The sequence below is a fragment of the Lepidochelys olivacea genome (genome assembly GCF_965140295.1).
Source record: "Lepidochelys olivacea isolate rLepOli2 genome assembly, chromosome: 5".
Taxonomy (NCBI): domain Eukaryota; kingdom Metazoa; phylum Chordata; order Testudines; family Cheloniidae; genus Lepidochelys; species Lepidochelys olivacea.
In genome coordinates, this window is record NC_140415.1 from 16,639,604 (window position 1) to 16,667,136 (window position 27,533).

Here is a 27,533-nt window from a genome sequence, read left to right on the forward strand (position 1 = left end):
GCACACATAGCTCTGCCTGATCTTCGACCAGTTGCCCTTTCTGTTAAGTCTACCTACCTGGACATCTGTGACAAATGAAACCAACCCATTACATCTCCCGTTGACTGATGCTCCATTCTCAGACAGGAAAAACACAGCACCAAATCAAAGGTCTGCTGGTATTCTGGGAAGGAATCACACCCCTGTGTGACACCACAGCTGATCACTACTCCCCTTTGCTATGTCAGCACATGCATTCTTGGATAAGAGTGCTACTGGCCCTTTACCATGCTCGAATGATCAGCTCTGCCAGAGAGCTGAAAACTACATTCTTACAGAGTAGAGAGCATCAGCGGGAAAGAGAGTCTAAAACAGTAAATAAATTTAGGGGTCCATCGTTGCACCTGCCTCCTTATCTACTTGATCTTAGATCCTGCATCAGCTCAACAGGGTACTCTGTGGATTGTCCAGAGTTGCTGCAACTAAGCTCTGGCTTAGCCTGGTTTCTTCCCCATGTTGTGACTGGGAAAGCATTGCAGTCAATAACTCATGTAGTGATGGGTACTCAACCCAACATCTAGAGGGCAGTTTACAACACCTAGCCTCTCCATATCTAGTTGGCGGCCGGTATCAAGTGGAGTACCCCAAGGGTCGGTCCTGGGGCCGGTTTTGTTCAATATCTTCATAAATGATCTGGAGGATGGTGTGGATTGCACTCTCAGCAAATTTGCGGATGATACTAAACTGGGAGGAGTGGTAGATACGCTGGAGGGGAGGGATAGGATACAGAAAGACCTAGACAAATTGGAGGATTGGGCCAAAAGAAATCTGATGAGGTTCAATAAGGATAAGTGCAGGGTCCTGCACTTAGGACGGAAGAACCCAATGCACAGCTACAGACTAGGGACCGAATGGCTAGGCAGCAGTTCTGCGGAAAAGGACCTAGGGGTGACAGTGGACGAGAAGCTGGATACGAGTCAGCAGTGTGCCCTTGTTACCAAGAAGGCCAATGGCATTTTGGGATGTATAAGTAGGGGCATAGCGAGCAGATCGAGGGACGTGATCGTTCCCCTCTATTCGACATTGGTGAGGCCTCATCTGGAGTACTGTGTCCAGTTTTGGGCCCCACACTTCAAGAAGGATGTGGATAAATTGGAGAGAGTCCAGCGAAGGGCAACAAAAATGATTAGGGGACTGGAACACATGAGTTATGAGGAGAGGCTGAGGGAGCTGGGATTGTTTAGCCTGCAGAAGAGAAGAATGAGGGGGGATTTGATAGCTGCTTTCAACTACCTGAAAGGGGGTTCCAAAGAGGATGGCTCTAGACTGTTCTCAATGGTAGCAGATGACAGAACGAGGAGTAATGGTCTCAAGTTGCAGTGGGGGAGGTTTAGATTGGATATTAGGAAAAACTTTTTCACTAAGAGGGTGGTGAAACACTGGAATGCGTTACCTAGGGAGGTGGTAGAATCTCCTTCCTTAGAGGTTTTTAAGGTCAGGCTTGACAAAGCCCTGGCTGGGATGATTTAACTGGGAATTGGTCCTGCTTTGAGCAGGGGGTTGGACTAGATGACCTTCTGGGGTCCCTTCCAACCCTGATATTCTATGATTCTTGATATAGAGGGCATCCTCTGGTAACGGAACTTGGACATTGAGCTCCGATGTCTGCATATGAGAGAAAGAGAGGTGGCCAATTTCAAACGAATTGTAAAGGCAGTGTTATACATTTGTAGGTCTGTGAAAGTATAAGCGGCTTCATACTAGACTATTTTATGTTTTAAGGGGATGTTTTACTAAGAAAAGCAACAATAGGGTATAAGAAGTAAGAGAAGTGTCCACTTTATCTGAGACATTCTAACAATCACCTGTTACTTGCTTTTCCTGGTACAATACCTTTTTGCTCCCTGAACACATAAATTATATCAACCACTTGTAATATGCATCACCATTTACCTCTGTATTTGGCCCAAAAAGCACTGAGAGAACATGGGACTGAGAGCCAGGAACTCATAAATTTTAATCCTAGTTCTCACAATGACACCTTTTGTGACCTTGGGCAAGTCACTTTTTCTGCCTGTAAAATGGGGATGACACCACTTACTTACATCACAGGAGGACTTCTGAGGAGACTGGTAAATATAATATTAGTTAATATTTGTAAAGCAAAGTATCTAACAACAAGAATTTTTGCTTTAAGGACTCACTGGTGATGGACACTGAACTTCCTTCTCACTACACATGGCCCCTCCAAGTCAGGGTTAAGTCATGCTTGAAAGACAGCGTACGGAAACTTGCACTACTAGTCACTGTGCAGTGCCTACTCTCGGAACGGACAGAAGATTAATCTTCAGGGCTATCAAACCAGCATTTCTCACAACACTGAATTCGCTTAATGAAAAAGATGTACACTGACTAAGAAATTAAAGCATTTGACTATTTTCTAGGATGATTCAAGTTCAGTTCTACTCCATAAAAACGTAAAATGGCATCATGAAGTCTCATGTGTATTGTTTATCAACAATTTCTGGACTGAATTTACTTACTCACTAGGAACAATATTTTTTTCTAACTGCTTGCCCTGCAAGTGGGCCCTGGGATCTAAAAGTTAAATTAAAGACTTTGTATTGGCATAACTAAGAACACAATTTGACTGTTGTGACACTAGTAAACCAGGTGTTAGCTCTCACCATGGCTCAAATTCATAGCTGGAAAACAGACCAGCTCACTTGTATGTTAATACTGTTTGAGACAGATGATGAGCTTGTAAGGATGTGTTTAGTCTCTATAAAATGGTTGTCAGTTGCTGCATGCATTAATCTTACTTCTTTTGTCTGTATCCCATGCTATAAGGTAATATGTAAGTTTTGTTTTATAATTGTAAAAATGTCTGCTCTGAGCTTGTGAACCTAGGCAGGAAAAGTGGTTTCCCCATCCATCCAGAAGAACTATCAAGACTAAATGGACCATCCAACACAAAGGCTCATTTAATGGCCTTCTTACACCCATGAAGGTTCTACATGTCAGAAAGCACATCCTATCAATTTGAATTCTGGAACAGATAGCTGACATGAAGATTTTTCATCTCTTTTCTGTTTGGTCTCTTTCAAGGGATGGAGCTAAGAATCAAAACACAGAGACCCCATGGTCAACCTGGGTTAGCCCTAAAAAGACAGTGCTTTTAGAACCCTAGACAGAACTCATTTGCATATATATGCTGCCTGCTTTAACCTGTAAATAACGACCTTGTTTCTTTTTCCTAGTTAATAAATCCTTAATTAGTTTATTACAGGATTAGCTACCAGCTTTATGTCTGGTGTGAGATCCAAGGTACAAACTGATCTGGGATAAGTGACTGGTCTCTTGGGACTGGGAGCAACCTGAACATTTTGTGATTCTCGGTGTAAGAGACCATTTATCACTAAGTCCAGCTTGCCCAAGTGGCAAGATAGACTGGAGTGCCCAAGAGGACTGTCTGTGACTCCATGCTAACTAAGACTGTTACACTGATCCAGGAGTTAATATTTGTTACTGAGTTGGTGAAATTTAATTATATAATATACCACCACTTTGGGGTCTCTGCCCTGCTTTTGACAGTCTGCCCTGATGGTGGCACTCATGGTCATGAACCACTCCCAAGAGCATGACAGCCCTGCAGTTGGAAGTTTTAATAACTGTGTTGATACATGAGCCAGAATGCAGTTCACTCTCTCTTAGCCCTAAAGAACCAAAAAAGCTAACTGGAGTGAGGAGTGCTGAAAACATATCTGCTGAATTCACTGATGAAAATATGACCCTAACACACTGATTTAGCGTGTGTGGCCACATCTGTCTCTAATGTTTGGCCCAGTAACTGTACAGCCTGCTATTTAACTGACAGCTAAACTAGTTCTCTTTTAGTGCAAGCCGTCTATGCTTCTGCCCTGGGGTCACCGATAAAAATAGCATTGCTATTTACATGGCCCCAGTTCATTACACACACACAGCAGAAATCCATTGAGTGATTTTGTTTTGGCAGTCACTATACTGAACATACTTGAAACTTTAAGTTATTAGGGCACGTTTCTTTTGTTCCCATCGATATTATTCTAAATCAATTTTGCTTGCTTTTAAGCATGGAAATGAGGATGAGAAGAACCTGAAATCCATTTATCAGTTGGCTCCAGCTTTTTGATTTGTTACCTCTCTCTTCTATCCTCAGTTCCTGCCAGGTACTCCTGCATTGTCTGATCGACCTTCTTCTGTACAATACTGTGAAGCCTTCTGCGTTCATTGTGATTCTCCCACTGACTGACCTGCAGACCTCTGTTGTGAACCTTTGTGAAAGCCAAGTATTCAAGACGTTCTTTTTCTTTACGTCTGCATTCCAAGATGAAACATTGAAACTTATCAGGTTTAGGAAACTTGGCCCTCTGTAAAAGAAAATATATTTTTAACAATGGAAACAAGACCAATGGCTCTCTTTTAGTTTATCATCTCAAACAGGTAACGACCAATCATAAAGCAGGTATTAATAGGAGTTCAAAGTAATGTTAAATATAAAATTCAAAAACTACACTTTTCAGTAAATGCAAGCCACCATTCTAGGAAGGACTAGACAGCTCAAGGGCTAGGTAATGGGATTAGGACCCATTCACCTCTAGGTCACAGAGACCATGGTTTACTGTGCTGACTAATACTGACTCACTACTTGGGCTCTGTCTACATTACAGCCTATGCCGGCATAACTTATGGCACTCAGGGTTGTAAATAAACCACCCCGTGAGCGACATAAATTACACCAACATAAGCGCTTGTGTGCACGGTGCTGCAGCTTCTCCCACTGACATAACTTCTGCTGCTCAGACGTGGATTTTTTATGCTGATGGGAGAGCTCTTGCCCATCAGTATAGCGCACCTTCACAAGATGTGCTGTAGCAGTGCAGCTGTATCGGTTCTGCTGCCCCACTCTAGTGCTGTATGTATAAACATGGCCTCACTCGTACTCTGCTTATCTACTCTACTTTTCTGTCCGCATCCATTTGTGTCTCTTGCCATTGACTGAGACTGTAAGCTCCTTGGAGCAGGGACCTTCCTTTATTGATCTTTGCTAGGGTCCTGGTCCAGGACTAGGGCTCCTAGTCGCTACGGTAATACAAATGAATAATGATAATGATAATAAGTTGCTCTCAACTGACAGCATGGTTGTGGCCAGTGACCCACAGCACCATAAACACTGCAAACCTCTGCAGGCAGCCCTAGGAGTAGAGTCCCGCTGCCCTTCGCTGTAACGCAGGGGAGAGGCTGAGTTGTCCCTGCCCCACACCGACCTGGCGGCTGCGTGGCCAAGTCCCCAGCTCTGGGGCCCTCCACCCTGCAGCGGAAACATCACATGCTCTGCGGTCCTGCCCTGGGGTCTCACCACTCCACCACGCACAGGGATTCCCTCCCCGCCCCCCGAATTTCTCCAACCTCTTCCCCCGCCCCCAGTTTTGTAAACTAGTTACATGCAGTGTTGCCTGTTTAGTGATTGTTTGGAAATGTGAATTGAAATAGAAACGTTAATACACACTTTAAAAGCATATACAGTGTATGATAAAATATGTGTATCTGAAAAAGTATAAACAGATTTGAAAAGTATAAACATAGACTAGCTTCCTTATACAGCTGTTGTTTTTTATGACAATGTCCGTGCATTCATTTCCGTGATGTTGGCCAACCTAATAATTTCAAATTATGATTTGTAAGCAAAGTCTAAATGAGCTCTCCTGGACAGCTAGTGATGAGCTAGGGGGAAAGTCTTCAAGACCAGATTGTATTTACATTCACACCTAATCTACCTAGGTATCCAGCAAACAGAGCTGCATTGGCCAAGTGATAGATTGGCTGAGGTTGGGTTACAAATCACTTGAATGCAGGGGGCGAGGGGGAGGAAATGAAATGTTCTTATTCTTGTTGTCTGAGTAGAGGGCAGTAGAACTGTACTTAGCCTATGCTGATTGAGGGCATCAAGAGAGGGTAGGGACAGGTGTTTTGCTTGATGGTCTGCCTGAGTCACAAGTACTATTTAACCTGCCCCTCTCCACTCTTTAAAGACAGAGCTGATTAGGCTCCATAGATAGGCTTTTGTTTTCTTAAGTAACCACTACAGCTGAAATCAGGTCTAAGTGCTTAGAACTGCTGTGGGACAGTGTTTCTGTGGAAGAGACGGCCCAGTCTGCACTAGCAGCGAGGTTCCCCCACCGAGAGCTCAGCTGAAATCACTGAGAGCTGGGTGGAACCTCAACAGACCAACTAGCAGAGGTCAGAGTGGCAGGTGGCAGCAGAAGGTGACGGCGCAGCGCCATTGGCAACATTGCAATGGAGTGAACAGTGGCACAACGAACAACAGAGGCCAGAGCGAACGGTGAGCAGCTGGAGGAACGAGCAAGGTGCCCTCTTGCCCCCACCTGGGAGGTGAACTCATGTGAACGCACCTCTGAACTCCGAGACTCCACTGACCAAGGACAACACCAGTGAGTGTTAATGAGGCTGTTAAGAATGCTGGAGACACAACACAGTTCATGTGACCAAACATGGCTGTGGCATCATACATTCTATTTCAGCAAGATACATCACACACTACAAACTGGAGGCCAATGTTAAGTGCATTGTCACTTGTTCATCCTGAAGCTGAACACTGGTTCTGAACAAGACCAGCATATACTCACTATCTTAACTGATTTCAGAGTAACAGCCGTGTTCGTCTGTCTTCGCAAAAAGAAAAGGAGGACTTGTGGCACCTTAGAGACTAACCAATTTATTTGAGCAGGAGCTTTCGTGAGCTACAGCTCACTTCATGTATCTCAACTGACTAGCTAGACGCATGTGGTGCAACAGTGAAAGACTCAACAGTTGAAAAAGTGAAGAACTCTCTCACCACACAAAAAAATGTGCACACATGGCTGATGAATGCACCGATGCAAATGGGCATCAAGTATTAAGTCATTGTGTAGGTTTTCTTGATGTCAGTCGTAGGCCAGTAGATGCGTTTCTAGCTGTTCAAGTTACAGAAGACACATTGGCTGCATCTGTGACAACCCACATCTTAGAAGAGTTAAATGCTTGTCAGTTGGACCCCAAACAGATGGCTGCTTCTATATTTGATGGAGCTGCAAAATTCTCTAGAAGACATGGTGGAGTACAAGCTTTACTCAGAGAAAAGTGTAACCCTAAGCTCTCCTATACACACTGCAGAGGTCATCTACTCCAACTAGTGCTAGTACGAGCTGCAGACTCTTCAAAAGACATTTAAAAAGCTATAAATTTAATGTCTTCATTATATTCTTTTTTCTGCAAGAGTCCAAAAAGACTGAATATCTTGGAAAATATAGAAGATACACTGGGACTCAAGTTCAAATTAGTCCAACCTGGGAAAACCCTCTGGCTTTCTCATGAGCAATCCTTGGCTGTTGTCTTAAAATTACGCCAGCCATTATTACTGGCTTTGGAAAGTATCTACCAAGATGGGATGGATCTAAGTAGTGAGGCTGGTGGATTACTTTTGTTACTACATTCAGAGAAGATTATTGTCATTCTCTCCCTTGTAAGTCTACTGTTGAAACCACTTGGGTCATTAAACAATGCCATCCAGGCATCTGCTACAACAGTAGTAGATCTTTGTCCAGCAATAGAAGCTACATTTGGATCAATCAGAGAGCTATCCATTGAAAAACTACTGGAAAAAGCAAAGACTTCAGTCCTTAAGTTGAGTAATGAAGGCATTTATATTGAATCCTTAAGTGAAAAGGACAAGAAGTGTTTGTTAAGACAAAGTACACAGACTTGATTCTTAAAAATCTACAACAGCGACTTATAGATTCTACTCAACCTCTATGTAGCTTTTACAGATCGCTGTCCTATAAAACACCAAGAGTTGAGTGGAGTGAGGCACAACCAGCAATGGGGCTGCCATGTGCTCAGGACAGAATAGAGAATTTGAACACAGAGTGGAATATCATACAACAAATTAATGAAGATTTTACTTCAACTTTCAGAGGCTCGTTCTCCTGCACATCTACCAATGTGATATGTGCCAGCAATGCCCCTCTGCCATGTACGTTGGCCAAACAAAACAGTCTCTACGTAAAAGAATAAATGGACACAAATCAGACGTCAAGAATTAGAACATTCAAAAACCAGTCGGAGAACACTTCAATCTCTTTGGTCACTCGATTACAGACCTAAAAGTGGCAATTCTTCAACAAAAAAACTTCAGAAACAGACTCCAATGAGAGACTGATGAATTGGAATTAATTTGCAAACTGGATACAATTAATTTAGGCTTAAATAAAGACTGGGAGTGGATGGGTCATTACACAAAGTAAAACTATTTCCCCATGTTTATTCCCCCCCACCGTTCCTCAGACGTTCTTGTCAACTACTGGAAATGGCCCACCTTGATTATCACTACAAAAGGTTCTTCCCCACCCCACCCCGCTCTCCTGCTGGTGATAGCTCACCTTACCTGATCACTCTCGTTACAGTGTGTATGGTAACACCCATTGTTTCATGTTCTCTGTGTACATAAATCTCCGCACTGTATTTTCCACTGAATGCATCCGATGAAGTGAGCTGTAGCTCACGAAAGCTTATGCTCAAATAAATGTATTCGTCTCTAAGGTGCCACAAGTACTCCTTTTCTTTTTTATCATCGCTAGTGGCTTGACCCAATCTTTGTGCTATGTTTCCTGAGATGAAAGAAGTAGGAATTCATCTCTTGTTACTCCCAGTCACAACAGCTACATTTGAGCGTGCTTTTGACTCATTGAATAGAATTTTGTGTTCTGAAAGAAGTTGCCTTCTGCCGAATCATGTGAATGATCTAATGAGCATATCAATTGAAGGAATGGAAATACCGGACACACGAGTGGCCACCAAAGATGAACGCATTGCATTCAAGAAGTTCATTAACAGAGTTGTGCAAAATTATAACACGAAACCAAGAAGGATCAAGATGTAGTGCTTCATAGAAGGCTTGAGTAGCCAACTTTAATTTTTGTGATGATTTTAAAACATGAGTTAAATCTAATTAAATGGTCATGAAACATTTTTCAGTTTTTACTGTAGTGCCACAGAGCCACCTTCACCCTCACGGTCTCACCCCTCATCAGCCCTGCCCCCCCCATAAATTTGAACACCTCCCTCCATTTCAATGCCTGAGGAAAACACTGGCCACGCACCATAGTGCAGTGCCTGCACCCAGTGATGAACTGACAAAAATCTTAACAACCGGTTCCCTCCTCACCCCACGAGGGGGTCATGGCCCACTCCCGCCCCCCCGGGACTCCTGCCCCATCCAACCCCCCGCGTTCCTTGACACCCTCCCCCCCGGTCCCCTACCCCATCCATTCCCCTCGCCTGTCCACCCCCAGAACTGGGCAGGAGGGTCTCATGGGCCACCGTAGTGGGTGCCCACCCTGCCCCTAAGAGCCAGAGGGACCTGGCAAGGTGAGGAGTCCCGGCATTGCTTACCTGGGGCAGCTCCTAGGAAGCATCCGGCAGGTCCCTCTAGCTCCTAGGGGCAGGGTAGCTGCTCCCCACACTGATCACATCAAAAGTGGTGCCTTAGGCACCGACTCCGTGGCTGCTCCGGGGCTGGAGCACCTACGGGGGAAATTTGGTGGGTGCAGAGCACCCACCAGCAGCTCCCCACCCCGCTCGGTGCCTGGCCCCAGCTCACCTCCACTCTGCCTCCTCCCCTGAATGCGCCGCCTCGCTCTGCTTCTCCGCCCCCAGCTTCCCACAAATCAGCTGTTTGCGCGGGAAGCCTGGGAGGGCTGAGAAGCAAGCAGCAGCTTCATGCTCAGGCCCAGGGAGGCAGAGGCAAGCTGGGGCAGGGAGTGGTTCCCCTGCGCCCCCCCCCCGCCCGGGTTACCTGCTGCAGCACAGGTGGCCCTCCTGGCGCCCCCAGCTCACCTCTGCTCCGCCTCCCTGGGCCTGAGCGCGAAGCTGCCGCTTGCTTCTCAGCCCTCCCAGGCTTCCTGCGTGAACAGTTGATTCGCGGGAAGCCGGGGGGGGCCGAGAAGCAGAGCGGGGCGTTCAGGGGAGGAAGCAGAGGCGGAGTGGAGGTGAGCTGGGGCCGGGCAGGGAGCTGCCGGTGGGTGCTCTGCACCCACCAAATTTCCCCCGTAGGTGCTCCAGCCAAGGAGCACCCACGGAGTCGATGCCCAAGGCGCCACTTTTGGCCGGTTGTTAACTTTAGAAGCCCTTTTAGAACCGGTTGTAAAACGGCTTCTAAATTTAACAACCGGTTCCAGCGAACTGGTGGGAACTGGCTCCAGCTCACCACTGCCTGCACCCAGCGCCGCTGCCTCCCCACCCTACTGCAGCGCCTGCGCCCACCAGGGGCACTGGAACAATGTGTACAGCGGGGCAGCCGAGAGCCATTGAACCCAGCTGAAAACCCTGGACATGATGGAAACCACTTCGTGCCCGAGGGTGCAGCAGCACCCCCCCGCACCCGCCAGTTCCAGCACCTATGGCCCCCTACCCCGCGCCCCACACCGTGCCTCTGCGCCTGCGCCCACTCCCGTCCCCCGGCCCTGCGCCTGCGCCTCAGCCTGAGCGTCTCACCAGCGCCACTGAGTGCGGGGTGGGGCCCGTCACCTCCCGGGGGCGCTGGCTCCACTGGCCCAGCATCACTCCCCCGGCCGCCGCTGGAACCGCGGGGAGACTGCCCGGCCGCCGCCACTTCCGGGACGCACGACCCGTTGCTATGACAATTGGCGGAGCATAGCGGAAGTGACCTCAGGAGAGAACGCTCTGTGAGCCGTCTCCTGAGGATCACGCGTCAGCAAGCGTGCGGCGCATGCCCACGAATGGGCGGCGAGAAAGCTCGGTTCGTGGGGGGAACACAAAGGCAGCAGTAAGCATGCGCATAATGACGTTCTGATTCGTGGTGGAAGCCCAGGCCTGCCGTGGTTGCTAGGTGCCCGCAGTCAGTGCTCAGGGACGCAGGGGGCGGGGCCACCACTGTCAGAGCAGGGCCTTCTGCAGGGCGGGCAGCCTAGGTCTCGTTCCCTAGCGCAAAGCTGCAGGCCAGACTGTCCTGTATGCCATGGGGCTGTGCTCCCCACACTACAGCAGCCTGCTTTGCTCCCCCTGTCTATCGGGCCACTGAGCCCTGGCCCCAGTTACACCAAGCATGTTCCCACCTGCACACACAGCACCGCCCCTGAGCACAGGGCCTGCCAGCCCTATCCCCTCGCCAGCACACATAGCACCCCCATATATGGATGCAGACCACAGAGCCCTGCCACCACCATTCACCCACCAGCCAACGCACCACCACTACCGTGTATGGGGCTGTTGGGTCCAGGGTGGTGGTACCGCCATACTCCCACCAACACCCACTGCCACGACATGTGGGGCCAGAGCACAGGGCTGTGCGCCACCACTCTGCTCCCGCCAGCACACACGCACATACTGCCACCATGTAGGACGCCACCAAGCCGGGAGCCGCGTCACCACCATGCTCCCATCAGCACATATGCTGCCACGACATATGGAGCCACTGCTGCTAATACCGTGCTCTCACAGACCCATGTGTTACCACTGTGTATGGAGATAGCACTCCTAGGGCACCACCACTGCTCCACTCACTACGAAAATGTACGTTTATGTGACTTGCCTAGAGTCACATAGTGAGTCAGTAGCAGAGTTGGGAACAGAACCTTTATGTCCTCTGATGGAATATGTTTTACAAGGAATGTAAATGGAATGTAGCTGAACTTTGTGACTTTGTCCTTACCCATAACTACTTCACATTTGGGGACAATGTATATCTTCAGATCAGCGGCACTGCTATGGGTACCCGCATGGCCCCACAGTATGCCAACATTTTTATGGCTGATTTAGAACAACGCTTCCTCAACTCTCGTCCCCTAAAGCCCCTACTCTACTTGCGCTATATTGATGACATCTTCATCATCTGGACCCATGGAAAAGAAGCCCTTGAGGAATTCCACCATGATTTCAACAATTTCCATCCCACCACCAACCTCAGCCTGGTCCAGTCCACACAAGAGATCCACTTCCTGGACACTACAGTGCTAATAAACAATGGTCACATAAACACCACCCTATACCGGAAACCTACTGACCGCTATTCCTACCTGCATGCCTCCAGCTTTCACCCTGACCACACCACACGATCCATCATCTACAGCCAAGCTCTGCGATACAACCGCATTTGCTCCAACCCCTCAGACAGAGACAAACACCTACAAGATCTCTGTCAAGCTTTCTTACAACTACAATACCCACCTGCAGAAGTAAAGAAACAGATTGATAGAGCCAGAAGAGTTCCCAGAAGTTACCTACTACAGGACAGGCCTAACAAAGAAAATAACAGAACGCCGCTAGCCGTCACCTTCAGCCCCCAACTAAAACCCCTCCAACGCATTATTAAGGATATACAACCTATCCTAAAGGATGACCCAACACTCTCACAAATCTTGGGAGACAGGCCAGTCCTTGCCTACAGACAGCCCCGCAACCTGAAGCAAATACTCACCAACAACCACATACCACACAACAGAACCACTAACCCAGGAACTTATCCTTGCAAGAAAGCCCGTTGCCAATTGTGCCCACATATCTATTCAGGGGACACCATCACAGGGCCTAATAACATCAGCCACACTATCAGAGGCTCGTTCACCTGCACATCCACCAATGTGATATATGCCATCATGTGCCAGCAATGCCCCTCTGCCATATACATTGGTCAAACTGGACAGTCTCTACGTAAAAGAATAAATGGACACAAATCAGATGTCAAGAATTATAACATTCATAAACCAGTCGGAGAACACTTCAATCTCTCTGGTCACGCAATCACAGACATGAAGGTCGCTATCTTAAAACAAAAAAACTTCAAATCCAGACTCCAGCGAGAAACTGCTGAATTGGAATTCATTTGCAAATTGGATACTATTAATTTAGGCTTAAATAGAGACTGGGAGTGGCTAAGTCATTATGCAAGGTAGCCTGTTTCCTCTTGTTTTTTCCTACCCACCCCCCCAAGATGTTCTGGTTTAACTTGGATTTAAACTTGAAGAGTGGTCAGTTTGGATGAGCTATTACCAGCAGGAGAGTGAGTTTGTGTGTGTATGGGGGTGGGGGGGATGTGAGAAAACCTGGATTTGTGCAGGAAATAGCCCAACTTGATTGTCATGCACATTGTGTAAAGAGTTGTCACTTTGGATGGGCTATCACCAGCAGGAGAGTGAATTTGTGTGGGGGGGTGGAGGGTGAGAAAACCTGGATTTGTGCTGGAAATGGCCCACCTGATGATCACTTTAGATAAGCTATTACCAGCAGGACAGTGGGGTGGGAGTAGGTATTGGTTCATATTCTCTGTGTATATATAAAGCCTGCTGCAGTTTCCACGATATGCATCTGAGGAAGTGAGCTGTAGCTCACGAAAGCTTATGCTCTAATAAATTGGTTAGTCTCTAAGGTGCCACAAATATTCCTTTTCTTTTTAAAAATACTGTAGCTCTGATAGTCTACCTTTAATACATACGGACATACATATATTTGAGAGCTAACATCTAGGTGCACTTTAGCGTTATAAAATGTTTAGAATATTGCTTTTAATTTAGACCCTTTTTCTCTGTAGATAATGCCGAATCTGGGCTTTTTTGTCAGTTCATGCTTAAACCAAGGTCCTACAGCATAGTGCTTGCTCTTTTCATTTCAGCTAAACCTCTTCTATGATGCGTTATTGACATCTAGTGGCCAAATGATTCATTGTAGTTGTGCAGTCTGGAAACGCACAGGATGATACGGTATATGAATCATAGAATATCAGGGTTGGAAGGGACCTCAGGAGGTCATCTAGTCCAATCCCCTGCTCAAAGCAGGTCCAATCCCCAATTAAATCATCCCAGTCAGGGCAGTATCATGAAGTAGTATCATGGCACAGGAATGTAGAAATTACAAGATTAACCAAAAAAAACCAAACCCTACTAGCTTTACTATCCTCTTGCAAGGGCAGTATATAGTCTCCTGTGACATTATGAGTGTAATATAATATCTCATTGAAATGTGACAGGGCCAGACAGAGTTAATTAACTCACAGACTGACCTGATCCTTGGCCAAACTTTAAAGATGGGTTAGGAAGATATGTAAATGATTAGAGATTTGAAATGCAAGTCTGCATTGTTAGACATAGAAGGGTAGATGTTTGTTGAGGTCTTGTGATGTAAGCAAACAAGTCTTGTCTATTGCTATAGCTTTGATTCAAAGATCAAAAAAGGAGTATTAACATTTAGGAAGACACTTGAGTGAAATCGTATTATTGTCAATATGTCTCTCTGCAGGTTGTGGTAACCTGTAGCTGAACTGTTTAATGGATAAGTTACCCTGTAATAATTGCCATGATGTTTAGGAGAAGGAAAGTTAAGGCTATTGTTTTCTCAGGCCAAAAGGCTGCTAGAAATGTATAAAACCCTTGGGACATGATCCTTCTTCATCTCAGATCTGCTTTGGGTTTCAAGAAGGGGAAACCCTAAGCCATAAGGATTGAGATCCCCAGTCACCCTGAATATGGACATTGGACTATAACCTATGGACTATTTCTAAAAGGACTTTTGACAACTACAAGCTCATCTCTGCTATGTGTCTGAACCTCAAGAATTGAATTCAAGTCTGTACATGTATTGATCTTTTAACCAACACTCTCTCTCTTTTCTTTTTTAATAAATTTTAGCTTAGTTAATAAGAATTGGCTATAAGCGTGTATTTTGGGTAAGATCTAAGTTATAATTGGACCTGGGTGTGTGGCTGACCCTTTGGGGTTGGAAGAACTTTTTCTTTCATACGATGAGATAAGATTTTCAGTAATCATCATCATATCTGACATGTGTGTCTGGATGGAGGCCTGAGGCTGGGTACTTTAAGAGAACTGCATTATTTGGACTTCTGAGTAACTAGTGAGGTAATACAGAAGTAGTTTTGTGCTGGCTTGGTAAATCTAAGTACTGGAATATCCACCAGCATTTGGGGTTTGTCTGCCCTGTTCTGTTTGCAGTTCACCCTAACTGAGTGACCTCAGCTGGGCAGCATTGTCACACTCCTTAGAGCCCTTAAACCTCTAACTGCCAGAAGCCTGGACTGGACAGTGGGGGATGGATCACTCAATAATTGTCCTGTTTTGTGGATTCCCTCTGAAGCCATCATTAGAGACAGAATACTGGGCTAGATGTACCACGGGAGCATATGCTCTCCTGCTACCCTATTCTCAGGTCCTTCCTGTGTCTCTTAGTTCTTTTCAGGCCATCCTCATCCATCAACTAGGCACAGTTCTTTTTATTGAGGTCTACTCTAGAGTAATTAATTAGAGTTTCAATAACCACAGAGCTGGCTCAGCTGCTATTCCCCAGTTCACTGTCATAGGGTGCCTTGTGACTTAGTGGCTAGCTGACTGGGAGATCAGACAGATGACGAGAAAGATTAAGGTCTTTGGTTTTGTTAAGAAGCACTCTATCTTATTTTGAAGGAAGACTTTGTCCCTCTTCCACATACTCAAGCAGGATCTTCCTGTGGTTCTTCTATACCAGAGGAAAAGGGGCTCTCCAGCCCACCCACACCTTGGAGCTCAAATCTAGGGCCCAGGAACAGAGTAGCAGTTTGAGTTTTCCTTTCAAGTGTTCCCGCTCTGCCTTTACCCATCATGTTCCCTAAGAGAGACCCCAGAGTACAGGTAAGCTTTCAACAGTTTGGAACAGTCCCAGTTTTTTTATTCTACCCCCTCATGAAAGGCACTAAAGCCTTCACCAGATGGAAATTAACTGTGCTCCCTGGATCCTCTCACTTCAAGAAGGAATCAAAGACCTTCACAAGTAACAGATACATGGCTCCTTTTTGCTCCAGAGGAGAATCCAGACACAGGGCCTGATTCCTCACTGCTCTGCACCTTGTGTAGTTATTTACAGCTAGTTCAAAAATCAAAATAATAGTGTTTTATACTTCTTTTCCACAGGTGTAAAGAAGTACACAAAGATTAGAGCAATAGACTTTAGCAGAGCAAATCAGTTTCCTAGTCTATACCCCCCTCTCTAAAGCCCTTTCTGGCCTGAAAAGAAAAACCAAACAAGGTCTGTAGGTTCTCCCTGCTCCAGGAGGAAACAGACAGAGCCAATTCCCTAGTTGGTGTAATCAATGAAGTTAATGGAGCTACAGTGATATACACCAGCTGAGGATTTGGCCAACAGTCTTTCTATTCAGTCTATAACTCCTTTCAGAAAAGAGCTTTCACTTCTTTCTCTGGAAGAGAAACAATGTCTTTTAAATTAGAACCAACCTTCTTCCCTGCCAAAAACATACCTGTTGTTGGCTCTCCATGTCCTTTGTGTGATAGCATGGCTGTTAATCCAATCCCAGCAGCTCTAACATCTGATTTTCTCCTTCCTCGTAAGGGTTCCAGGCTGAGTATCTCCACGAAGCGGAGTTTGAGCTCCCCTATGGCTTTTTCACCCACTCAGACTTTTAATGCTCCTAGGCCTCTGACAGGTAATATATTCCATCACGTTCTCATAAACCCTCAGTAACCGTGGCTGCAGGCAATATTTGATTATACACTTGAGGAAATCATGCCTCCTGGATTCTTATGTCTGTCATCAGATTTGTGTGTGTGTATGATTGGCAGAGTTCCTCCCTACTGTGTGATCAGACCCACATGACTGGCTGAAAGGTCAGAGTGAGTCAGAAATTTTCATAAGCATCTATCTATGGGCATATACTATGTGTGTAATAGGGATTTCAACTTTTAATATCTCATATTGTTTGGTCATAAGAAAAAAAAGGGTTGGCTTCTACTCATTTGGTATAGTTAATGCTTGCAGACCAGAAATATGCCATTTTGGGTCTCAGCTGAAGTGCACAAGGCCATACACAAAAAGTACAAGTCCATCCATGGAAGGGTGTGATATTTCCAATGATTAAGTCCATGCTCCATGGATTCTACTCTCATGGAGTTATGTTAAATTTACACTGGTGTAAGTGAGGTGCTGATAATTAATTAAAGAATTAATGATAATGATGTGTCACTGCTTCTGGAAGTAGCATCAAGTATCAGTTTTACTTCTGGGTTAGCTTTAATAAAGCAGTTACTTCTGTTGGAATCATCTGTGTCTTTCTGTGCTCAGTCCTCTTGGTGGCCCCACAACATGACAAGTGAGAGGAAACCAGCTGGATAGTGTAGTAGACAATGTGGGGATAACTAGTTCTCCATGTTTAATCAACTCAGTGCTCATAAGAAGCTTAAAAGAGTTGCTGTGAGAAGCAGCAGCCATCCTAAAGCAGCTGGCTGAGCCTCAAATGTTAATTGCGGAGGCAGTTTTGGGATCTGTGAAATTGCTGACTTGGAAGAAATTGTTGATTGGGTGAGATGTGGGGCAATTAGTGGAAAAGTTCTAAATTTGACCAGGGGTCTGCTACAGTCTGAGTGCACTGATTGACACTCTGATATTTGTGCCTGTTGCCCCCTTACTAATATTCAGTGGGGGTGTTGTAGTTCCCAATACTAAAAGGGGGAAGGGTCGATGTGGAATCAGGACCTGGAGACTGCCAGTCTCTAGGAGCAATGGGGAGAGGCCAGTGCTCCAGGTCAGCCTGAATGACAGGGCAGGCAGGTTAATTAGGGAGTCAGGAGGCAAGGGAGGTCCCATCCTCCGTGTGAGCTGGAATTGCCTGGATCAGACAGAGTAGGGCCAAGCTAAGGAGAAAGCAGGGGCCCAAGCTGAGCTGGGGAGCAGAGCTGCAGCCCCAAAGCCAGAGGCACAGCCCAAAGAGAGCAGACTTACCCTGGGAGCAGAGCTGCAGCAATCAGAACCAGAGGGGCCAGAAAAGCAGCCCACGAAGCAGGTCAGTGCTGGGAGCAGAGTCACAGAAGCAGCCTGCAGAGCAGACCTGTCCTGGGAGCAGAGCTGCAGCAACCAGGGCCGGAGAAGCAGCCCAGGGAGCTGGAGGCAGAGCAGTAGCCGTGCTGAGGCAGAGTGGAGCTGGAACCAGAGCTGGGGCTGGAGCAGTCCGGAGCCGGGTGTCATGAGCAGCTGCGGAGAGTGAGGGGGGACCCTGGGCTGTGGGCCCAGCACAGGGAGATGCCTCAGCCAGGAGGCTCTGCAGGTCGGACTCGGAGGGGGATATGTAACCCTGACAGGGCGGAGGCAATGCTGGGAAGAAGGGCCCTGCCACCTAGAGCCTTAGAGCATGTGGCCACCACCAGAGCGAGTGTCCAACCCACAGTATCCCTGCAGCACAGCCAGGGCCTGAGAAGAAGGCCTGGGACTTACAAGGAACAGATTCCAGAGTAGCAGCCGTGTTAGTCTGTATTCGCGAAAAGAAAAGGAGGACTTGTGGCACCTTAGAGACTCACCAATTTATTTGAGCATAAGCTTTCAATTGAAGTGAGCTGTAGCTCACGAAAGCTCATGCTCAAATAAATTGGTGAGTCTCTAAGGTACCACAAGTCCTCCTTTTCTTTTTAAGGAAGAGATTGTTAACTGCCCTGACATTCCAGAGACTGTTTGTGATGTTCCCTGCCACAGAGCAGGTTGATGTGTTGCCTTTAACCTTTCCCATTTTCCCTTATTCTTTTTAAAATTAATTGTTGATTAAATAACTTGCATTTGCTTTCAGTTGTATGTAATGGTTAGTGGGTTAGAGAAGTGCCCAGTGCAGAGAGAGTACCCCAGAGTGGGGACACCCTAGCTCCTGTCCTAGGTGACCACAGCAGGGTTGGGGGTCAAGCCTCCCAGGAATCCCAGGCTCAGCCTTGTTGGGGTTACGAGGACTCTGCCAGACAGGAGAGTGGGAGAGGAGTCCTCAACGACAGGGAGGCCACTGGGTAAAGGAAACGGGAGCGAGGACTCCGATCCTTTCGCTAGCCCACTTCACCGGGGTAGTGCAGAAGCCAGGAAAGTTCCCCAAAATAGCGGGACTATTCCCCCGCTTACACCTAGTTTAGGGCAGCACAAGATCAATTTGCTTTGCTGGCATGCCCTGGGAAAAGTCCTGTCAGTCAAGCTTTCTCTCTTACCCTAACCATCACATGGGGATGAGGAAGATCAGCTGCTCTTTTCTCTCCCCTCACTGATAGATGGAAAAGCTACTATTCTCATCTCTCTCTCTCAAGCATGGAGGGGCACAGGGTAACTAGAGAAAAGGGAATGAAAAGGAAAGGCAGGAGGAATGAATAATCCCAGCAATGTCAAGATGATATGTATTAAATCATAAAGACAATATGATGTGTCCTAATATACATTAGAGCCAAATGTGTTTGGAAGGTATTGTGACACAGTATGGTTTAGCTGGTAGTAATCTTGCCGCTGGGCTAGTGATGTTCAAGTTTCACATTAAGACGTGAGCTCCTATCCAATGCTTTTATTTCAGTGCAGTACTGTGGGGATGCTGTAAATTAGAAATGTCTCGTCAATGAGACATTAACCTGGGTCCTCCTTGCTCACCATCTCTGTGGAGATTACAGATGTCACTTTTAGGAACAAGTAAGGTTTGTGCTTTGGCCAAAATTCCCTCTTACAACGAATCAGAGTTGAATGGCCAAAGTTGTGTGTGAGCTGTTGCAGAAAGTATCACTATGGTTGCTGTCGGGTTTGTCTGCACAGTGTATTAATAGTGTCTGGTGGCTCTGTACAAATACTTTGGATATTTGGTTGTGAAAGATGCTACAGGAAACGAAATTCTATTTTTAGTGAAGTGATGCCCTTTGAAATGCAAGCAAACATACATGAATGCACTGATGAATGCAAATGCTGTGATGTTACAGTTTAGTGTTTTATAAAGACTTCATACTTGTCACTACGCAGAGTCCTTGGGTTATTAGCTAAATACAGTATTGCAATAATTTGTCTATTTTAGAAATGAGAATAAAGAAAAATTGCTGAGAAAACACTTATATTTTTACTACTGGGACATAAGTTGATGAATCTGTGAAACCAGACGGGAAACTTAAACTGAAAGAAAAGGAGTACTTGTGGCACTTTAGAGACTAACAAATTTATTTGAGCATAAGCTTTCGTGACCTACAGCTCACTTTATCGGATGCACTGAATGATAGCTGAGGATTTGGCACAGGGAATAGAGGAAAAGTACTTTTTAAAAATTGCTTTTCCCCTTTGCTGAACTATTTAGTTCCTAATAGGCAGCCCTTACTGAGTCATGTCTTCCCTTTCCCTAAACAGGGAAACAATTTATTCCAGTTCCATTTGCTGGACAGCACATAGGTTTTCTGAGTCACCAAACAGTTTTCCTTTTTAGCCCTGAATTTTGAGAAAACCTGACCGTGAAGCTTCCACAGAGCATCCCTGGCTTGATCCTGAGCTCAGATATTCAGACATAAAGTACCAAGAAGCTTGCAAAGGGAGTGTATTTTTATTTTATTTTACAAACAAAATAGTCCAAAGCATCAATTAATACTAGGAATTGAAGGCAAGATTTTTTATTTATTTATTTTAAATATAAGAAACCTTCTCTGAGCTAGCAGAGTATAATATAATTTGACTTTTATTAATATTAAGATTCCCCCCCCTTATACTTCATTATGATAGCTGTTACTGTCAGATCAATTAGCCTCTGTCTACTTTTAGCTCCTTCCTTGGCACCTCTCTAATGTAAAGATCACAGTTTTCTATATGACAGCAAGTACATGGGCTGTCATTTACAACCATGTTTTCTGCCTTTTTGTAGAGCGTTGAAATTTTATATATAAAGAACAAAGACTTTCAGTCTGAATGACTTTCAGTTTAGGTTAAGATAAAAAAACCCAAAAGTAAAGTCTCTGGGAGAGAGCACTGTGTGGGTCTCATTTGTATGATTTGAACATAACATGAAGTGAGCTGTAGCTCACGAAAGCTCATGCTCAAATAAATTGGTTAGTCTCTAAGGTGCCACAAGTACTCCTTTTCTTTTTGCAAAGACAGACTAACATGGCTGTTACTCTGAAACATGGCTGACAGTGTCGTAGACAAACCTTTTGGAGAATTAAAGGTGCAGTTAACACAGTACCTTAACAATGACATAGCTATGTCCATGTCTAGAATTTGATCTTCAAATATTTCACAAAAGTAAACTTTAGTCTAAAATGTCATTTATCCTGCTCCCTTCCAAACTGGGTTACTAGGTGCCAAAAAAGCCATTATCAAGAAAGAAGGGTATGCTGGTTAAAAAAAAACAGCCTGTTTTAGAGGGGAAGTGAAAGCAGTTGTAAAAAATAAAATATAACCAGTAGAAGAAAGGGGAAGTTGATATTAATGAATATAAATCAGATGTTGAAAACTGACAAGGAAAGCGACTCAAGGAGAAATTTGTGGCTATCAGAATTAAGGACAAGAAGGAGTTTTTAAAATATATTAGGAACAAAAATAATCCAGACAATAATATTGGTCTGCTACTAGATGGATATGATAGAATTGTCATTAATAGTGCAGGAAAGATAGAAGTGTTCAATAAATATTTCTGTTCGTATTTGGGGAAAAAACAGATGGTACAGTCTCATCATATTGTGATAACATTCTTTCCATTCCACTAGTATCTCTGGAGGATATTAAACAGTAGCTACTAAAATTAGACATTTTAAATCCTCAGATCCAGATAAGTTTTGTCCAAGAGTTTTAAAAGAGCTGGCTGAAGATCTTGATGGACCAATTAATGTTAATTTTCAATAATACTAGGGAGGTTCCAGAAGACTGGAAGAAAACTAATGTGTCAGTGTTTAAAAAAGTAAACTGGATCACATGAGTAATTATAGGCCTGTCAGCCTGAGATGGATCCTGGGTAAGATAATGGAGCAACAGGCATGAGACTTGATTTATAAAGAACTAAAGAAGGGTAGTATAATTAATTCAAATCAACATGTGTTTATGGAAAATAGATTCTGTCAAACTAACTTGATATTTTTATGAGTTTACAAATTTGGTTAATAAAGGTTATACGGTTGCTGTAATAGACTTTTTAAAAGTGTTTGACTTGGTACCACATGACATTGTGACTAAAAAACCTAGAATTATGTAAAATTAACATGACACATCTTAAATGGATTAAAAACTGACTAACTAATAGGTCTCTAAATGCAAATGTAAACCAGGAATGGTCATGGAGATGGTCAGTTTCCAGTGGAGCCCTGCAGGGATTGGCTCTTGGCTCTATGCTATTTAACATTTTTGTCAATAACCTGGAAGAAAACCTAAAATCATCACTGATAAAATTTGTAGATTACACACAAATCAGAGGAGTGGTAAATAACACAGAAGACAGGTCACTGATTCAGAGCAATTTGCATTGCTTGGTAAACTGCGCACAAGCAAACAATATGCATTTTAATACATCAAAATATAAATGTATTCATCTGGGAATAAAGAAGGTAGGCCATACTTACAGCATAAGAAACTCTATCCTGGGAAGCAGTGACTCTGAAAAAGATTTGGGGGTTATAGTAGCTAATCACCTGAACATAAGCTCCCAATGTGATGCTATGCCACAAGAACTAATGTGATCCTGGGATGCATAAAAATCTTGAGTAGGCATAGAGAGGTTATTTTACCTCTGTCTTTGGTATTGATGCAACTGCTGCTGGAATACTATGTCCAGTTCTGGTGCCCACAATCCAAGAAGGAGGTTGTTGGGGACACTGGGGCATGGCCACTAGGTAACTCGAGGGGATGGAAGACCACGAGTGTCGATGAAGCCCCCTCGCACTAGGCCCAAGTGTCCTTGGCCCCCCCTCCTGCCTGGAGGCACTCGCAGCAGCTCTGCGTACTAGGCCCAAGTGTCCTTGGCCCCCCACGCCTGGAGGCACTCACAGCAGTTATGCTGAAGATCTGCAACAATATGTTGCAGAGTCAGACTGCCTGAAACTAAACAAGGCCAAACAGGGCAGATATGGAAGAAAAATGCTGAATAAAGCAGCTTTATGTGTAAGCAGAGACAGGGTGGGCTCCACCCTGACATCTGGTGGTGAGGTGTGGCAAGTTGTGGAAAAGAACTTCAGGGGCTGATCTCATTTGCATAGGCACACCCACCCCGCCTAGAATGAGGCCATAACTGCCCAAATCGTCACTTTGGATGCTGTGGGATCCCCAGTGTCTCTGTTATTGGGGCGGGAAGAATAAATTGTTAGTACCCTGATTATGGGAACTGTGCTTGGAACTGTACTTGGCCTTTTGGTTATGATGGAGGACTCACCATCAACTGAGTAGCACTCACTAGGCAAGGGACATGGGTTCCAAAACTCTGTGAATTGAGAGAGACTTGAGACAGGTATTAGTGCCTGGTGGTGTAGGCCCCTTTGTGAGGGCCTGAAGCACCAATTGCACCTCTGTCTCTCTCCACTGTGGAATGTCAGAGCTAATTTTGGGTCTATTAAGAGTTTTGTTACAGGTACTGTGCTGAATTCACTTCAGCCTTATAGTGCACCAGCACTAAGGCTACCACTACTATGAGCTGAAATCACTGAGCACTGTGTCAAGTAGTGGGGAGCCGGAAGATCTAGTGTGCAGTGGAGCCGGTCGTGAGACAGCGGTTTGTTCGTGAGACGGCGAGCTGAGCGGAGCCGGTCGTGAGACAGCGGTGTGTTCGTGAGACAGCGGTGTGTTCGTGAGACGGCGAGCGGAGCCGGTCGTGAGACGGTGAGCTGTGCAGAGCGGAGCCGGTCGTGGTGGAGCGGAGCAGAGCCCTGTGGGGCAGTCAGCTTCAGGACACGTAAGGTGCCCCTTACCTCTTTCCCCCACACCCAGGCACATTTTAGCCAGATTGGGGAGTAACACTCTGCAGGTGAACTTCTGAACTCCGGGGCTGGACTTTTTTTGGACTTTGGGTGATTTGTGGATTACTGGACTCAAGAGACGTTTGGGTTCTGGGACTCAAGAGCCTGAGGGAAAGGATGTGGCCCAATTTTCTGGGGTGGGTCAGTGTTCATGGTTTGGTTAATGAACACTAGTTGTGGTGTTTCCCCAATTTAATGCTGATGTTGTTTGCCTCATGTTATTAAAGATTCTCTACTACACCAAGACTCTGTGCTTGCGAGAGGGGAAGTATTGCCTCCTTGAGGCGCCCAGGGGGTGTGTAAGATTTTCCCAGGTCACTGGGTGGGGGCTCGAGCCAGTTTTGCATTTGCTTTAATGAGAGGGAACCCCTGTGTACTGAACCCGGCCCTTGCTGCTATCAACTTGGCCTGGCAGAAGGGTTACATATGTATAGTTTAACAAATGATACAAAAAACAAGAGAACTAGCTGGTAACTGGATTGGCTGGCTATATGGATACTTAAGGCAGCTTGCTATTGGATAAGTATGCTGAAGAAAGGATGTATAAAAGTCTGTGTAACTTCTTGCTCTGTGTGCAGGATTTGAGATTCTAATCTCCCTGTACCTTTTTGAAGCTTCAAATAAACTTTTCTGCTTCTGTTGTGATTATTGGGTGAAGCACACCGGGTAGCGAACCAACCCCTGCTGTTGTTTTACCTCTCGGCACTGGGTGCTGGCAACAAGGTTGATAAATTGCAATGGGTTCAGAGAAGAGCCCCAAGAATGATTAAAAGATCAGAAAACATGCCTTATAGTAACAGACTCAAGGAACTCAATTTATTTAGTTTAACAAAGAGAAGTTTAAGGGGTGAAATTATTGCAGTTTATAATTACCTATGTGGGGAACAAATATTTGGCTCTCCAATCTAGCAGAGAAAGCTATAACATGATCCAATGGCTAGAAGTTGAAGCTAGACAAATTCAGACTGGAAATAAGGCATAATTTTTAAATGCTGAGAGTAATTCACCACTGGAATGGTTTACCAAGGGTCGTGGTGGATTCTCCATCATTGACAATTTTTAATATCCAGATGAGATGTTTTTTCTAAAAGATATGGTCTAGGAATTATTTTGAGGAAGTTCTATGGCCTGTGGTGTATAAGAAGTCAGACTAGATGATCACAATGGTACCTTCTGGCTTTAGAATCTATGAATCTGTGGAACAATCCTGTTTACATATTTTCAGTTAACTCTTCTTTTGTACAGCTATACAAATCCATGTAGCACTTTCCTAGATAAAGTTCCAGTAATGTACAACTGAAAAGCTCACACTAGATGCGTCATTTGTGCAATGAAGAGTGTGGTTCTTGGTTTAACAAATAGTAGCAATCCTAGGTACAGCTAATCCAAGTTAGACTTTATTTATAACACGCCAATAGCTCAGAGATGGGCTATTCAGTTTACTGCACTGAATGCAGCACATATGATTACCTGCCATGTGAGCAGGTGGCATATGTGTGCATTCTGTGCAAAGAGGTCATAGTCCTCAGAGACTCAGTATAGGCTCTTGAGACCAGAGTGGCTGAACTGGAAGAGCTAAGGGAGACAGAGAGGTACATAGATGAGATTTTCTGGGATGCAGTAGAGCAGTCCCACCCGCAGCCTGACAGCCGCTGTGCTTTCGGGGAGGATGAAAATCTTGGGGAAGGAGAACATTAAACTAGAGCAGAGGGAAACAATCCTATAGTTGGGACCCTCCTTCCAGATGATATCATGGTATCCTTTCACACTGAGGATATCTCTCCAGGGGAGGGAATCCCAGTTATTAGAAAGAGACAGGTAATAGTAATGGGGAATCTGATCATTAGAAATATAGATAGCTGGGTTTGTGATGACCAGGAGAACAACATGGTGAATTGCCTGCCAAGTGTGAAGGTTGCAAATCTCTTGAAACATCTAGACAGACTTATGTGCAGTGCTGGGGAGGAGACAGTGGTTGTGGTACACTTAGGTACCAGTGACATAGGGAAAGGTAGGTGAGAGGTCCTGGAGACCAAATTTAGGCTGCTAGGTAAGAGATTAAAGTTCAGGACTTCCATGGCAGCATTTTCTGAAATGGTTCCAATGCATGCACAGGGTCCGTAAGACAGGCAGAACTACAGGGTCCCAATGCATGGATGAGATGATGGTGTAGGGAGGAGGAATTTAGGTTATTAGGAACTGGGGAACCTTTTGGAAAAGGAGGAGCCTATACAGGAAGTATGGGCTCCACCTAACCAAAAGGGAACCAGATTGCTGACATGTAAAATTAAAAAGGTCATAGAGGATTTTTTAAACTAAGGACTGGGGGGGAGGGGGGGAAATATGACAGGTGTGGAGGAGCACATGGTTTGGAAAGAGACATTCATTAGGGGTAGATCTATTAACGGGGATTTTCTATATCCTAGTAAAGATGGGGTGATAGAAGTAGACAAAATACAGGTACGAACTGAATACAAACAGTCAAATGAAAAAGAATTCCATCCAATTACATCAAATCAAAGCAGACAACTAAAAAGTGACAAATTGTATAAGTGCTTCTATACAAATGATAGAAGTCTAAATATGAAGATGGGTGAACTACAATACCTAGTATTAAGTGAGGATATTGATATAATCGGCATCACAGAAACTTGTTGGAATGATAATAATCAATGGGACATGGTAATATCAGGGTACAAAATATATAGGAATGACAGAGTAGGTTGTGCTGTTGCGGGAGTGGCACTATATGTGAAAGAAAGCATAGAGTCAAATATACTAAAAATCTTAAATGAATCAAACTGTACCATAGAATCTCTATGGATAGAAATTCCATGCTTGAATAATAAGAGTATAGCAGTAGGAATATGCTACTGACCACCTGACCAGGATGGTGATGTTGATTGTGAAGTGCTCAGGGAAATTAGAAAGGCTATTAAAACAGAAAACTCAACATTAGTGGGGGACTTCAACTATCCCCACATGGACTGGGTACATGTCACCTCAGGATGGGATGTAGAGATAAAGTGTCTAGACACCATTAATGACTGCTTCTTGGAGCAGCTAGTCCTGGAACCCACAAGGAGAACTGGTTGCCAGAGGATGTTGTGAAGGCCAAAACTATAACTGAGTTCAAAAAAGAATTAAATAAGTTCCTGGACGATAGGTCTATCAATTGCTATTAGTCAGGTCATGTCCCTAAACATTTTGCTGCCAGATGCTGGGACTGGACAACAAGGAATGGGGGGGTCTTGCTGGTAGCCCTGTTCTCTTCATTCCCTCCGAAGCATCAGGCATTGACTACTGTCAGAAGACAGGAAACTGGGCTAGATGGACTATTGGTCTGGCCCAGTATGGCCATTCTTATGTTCTAAATTACAGGTTGTTTTTTCAAAGTTTCCACCACAGAAAGGATATAGGGGTGGCCAACCTGAGCCTGAGAAGGAGTCAGAATTTACCAATGTACTTTGCCAAAGAGCCACAGTAATAGGTCAGCAGCCCCCCATCAGCTCCCCTGGCCCCCAGCACCTCCCACCCACTGGCAGCCCCGCCGATCAGTGCCTTCCCCTCCCTCCCCGGACCTCCCAATCACCTGTTTCGTGGCATCCAGGAGGCTCTGGGGGGGAGGGATAGGAGTGAGGGCACGGCAGGCTTAGGGGAGGGGGGTGGGAAGGGGTGGAGTGGGGGCAGGGCCTCTGGCAGAGCCAGGGGCTGAGCCGTGAGCATCCCCCCAACACATTGGAAAGTTGG

The 27,533-nt window shown here is 45.2% G+C and overlaps 1 protein-coding gene across 2 annotated transcripts in view; it reads right to left on the reverse strand.

Moving 5' to 3' along the window:
* Positions 1–10,711, reverse strand: part of CFAP53 (cilia and flagella associated protein 53) — a 35,377-nt gene extending 24,666 nt beyond the window's left edge. The window contains exons 1-2 of one of the 2 annotated variants that reach the window (XM_084628999.1): positions 10,570–10,711; positions 4,159–4,388 (exon numbers count right to left, since the gene is read on the reverse strand). In XM_084628999.1, coding sequence (XP_084485125.1) covers positions 4,159–4,388; positions 10,570–10,635 — 296 coding nt within the window. In that variant the 5' untranslated portion in view covers positions 10,636–10,711. Of the gene's footprint in view, positions 1–4,158; positions 4,389–9,468; positions 9,507–10,569 lie in introns of those variants that run through there. The other variant, XM_084629000.1, reaches the window with a different exon arrangement.
* Positions 10,712–27,533: the final 16,822 nt, after the last annotated feature.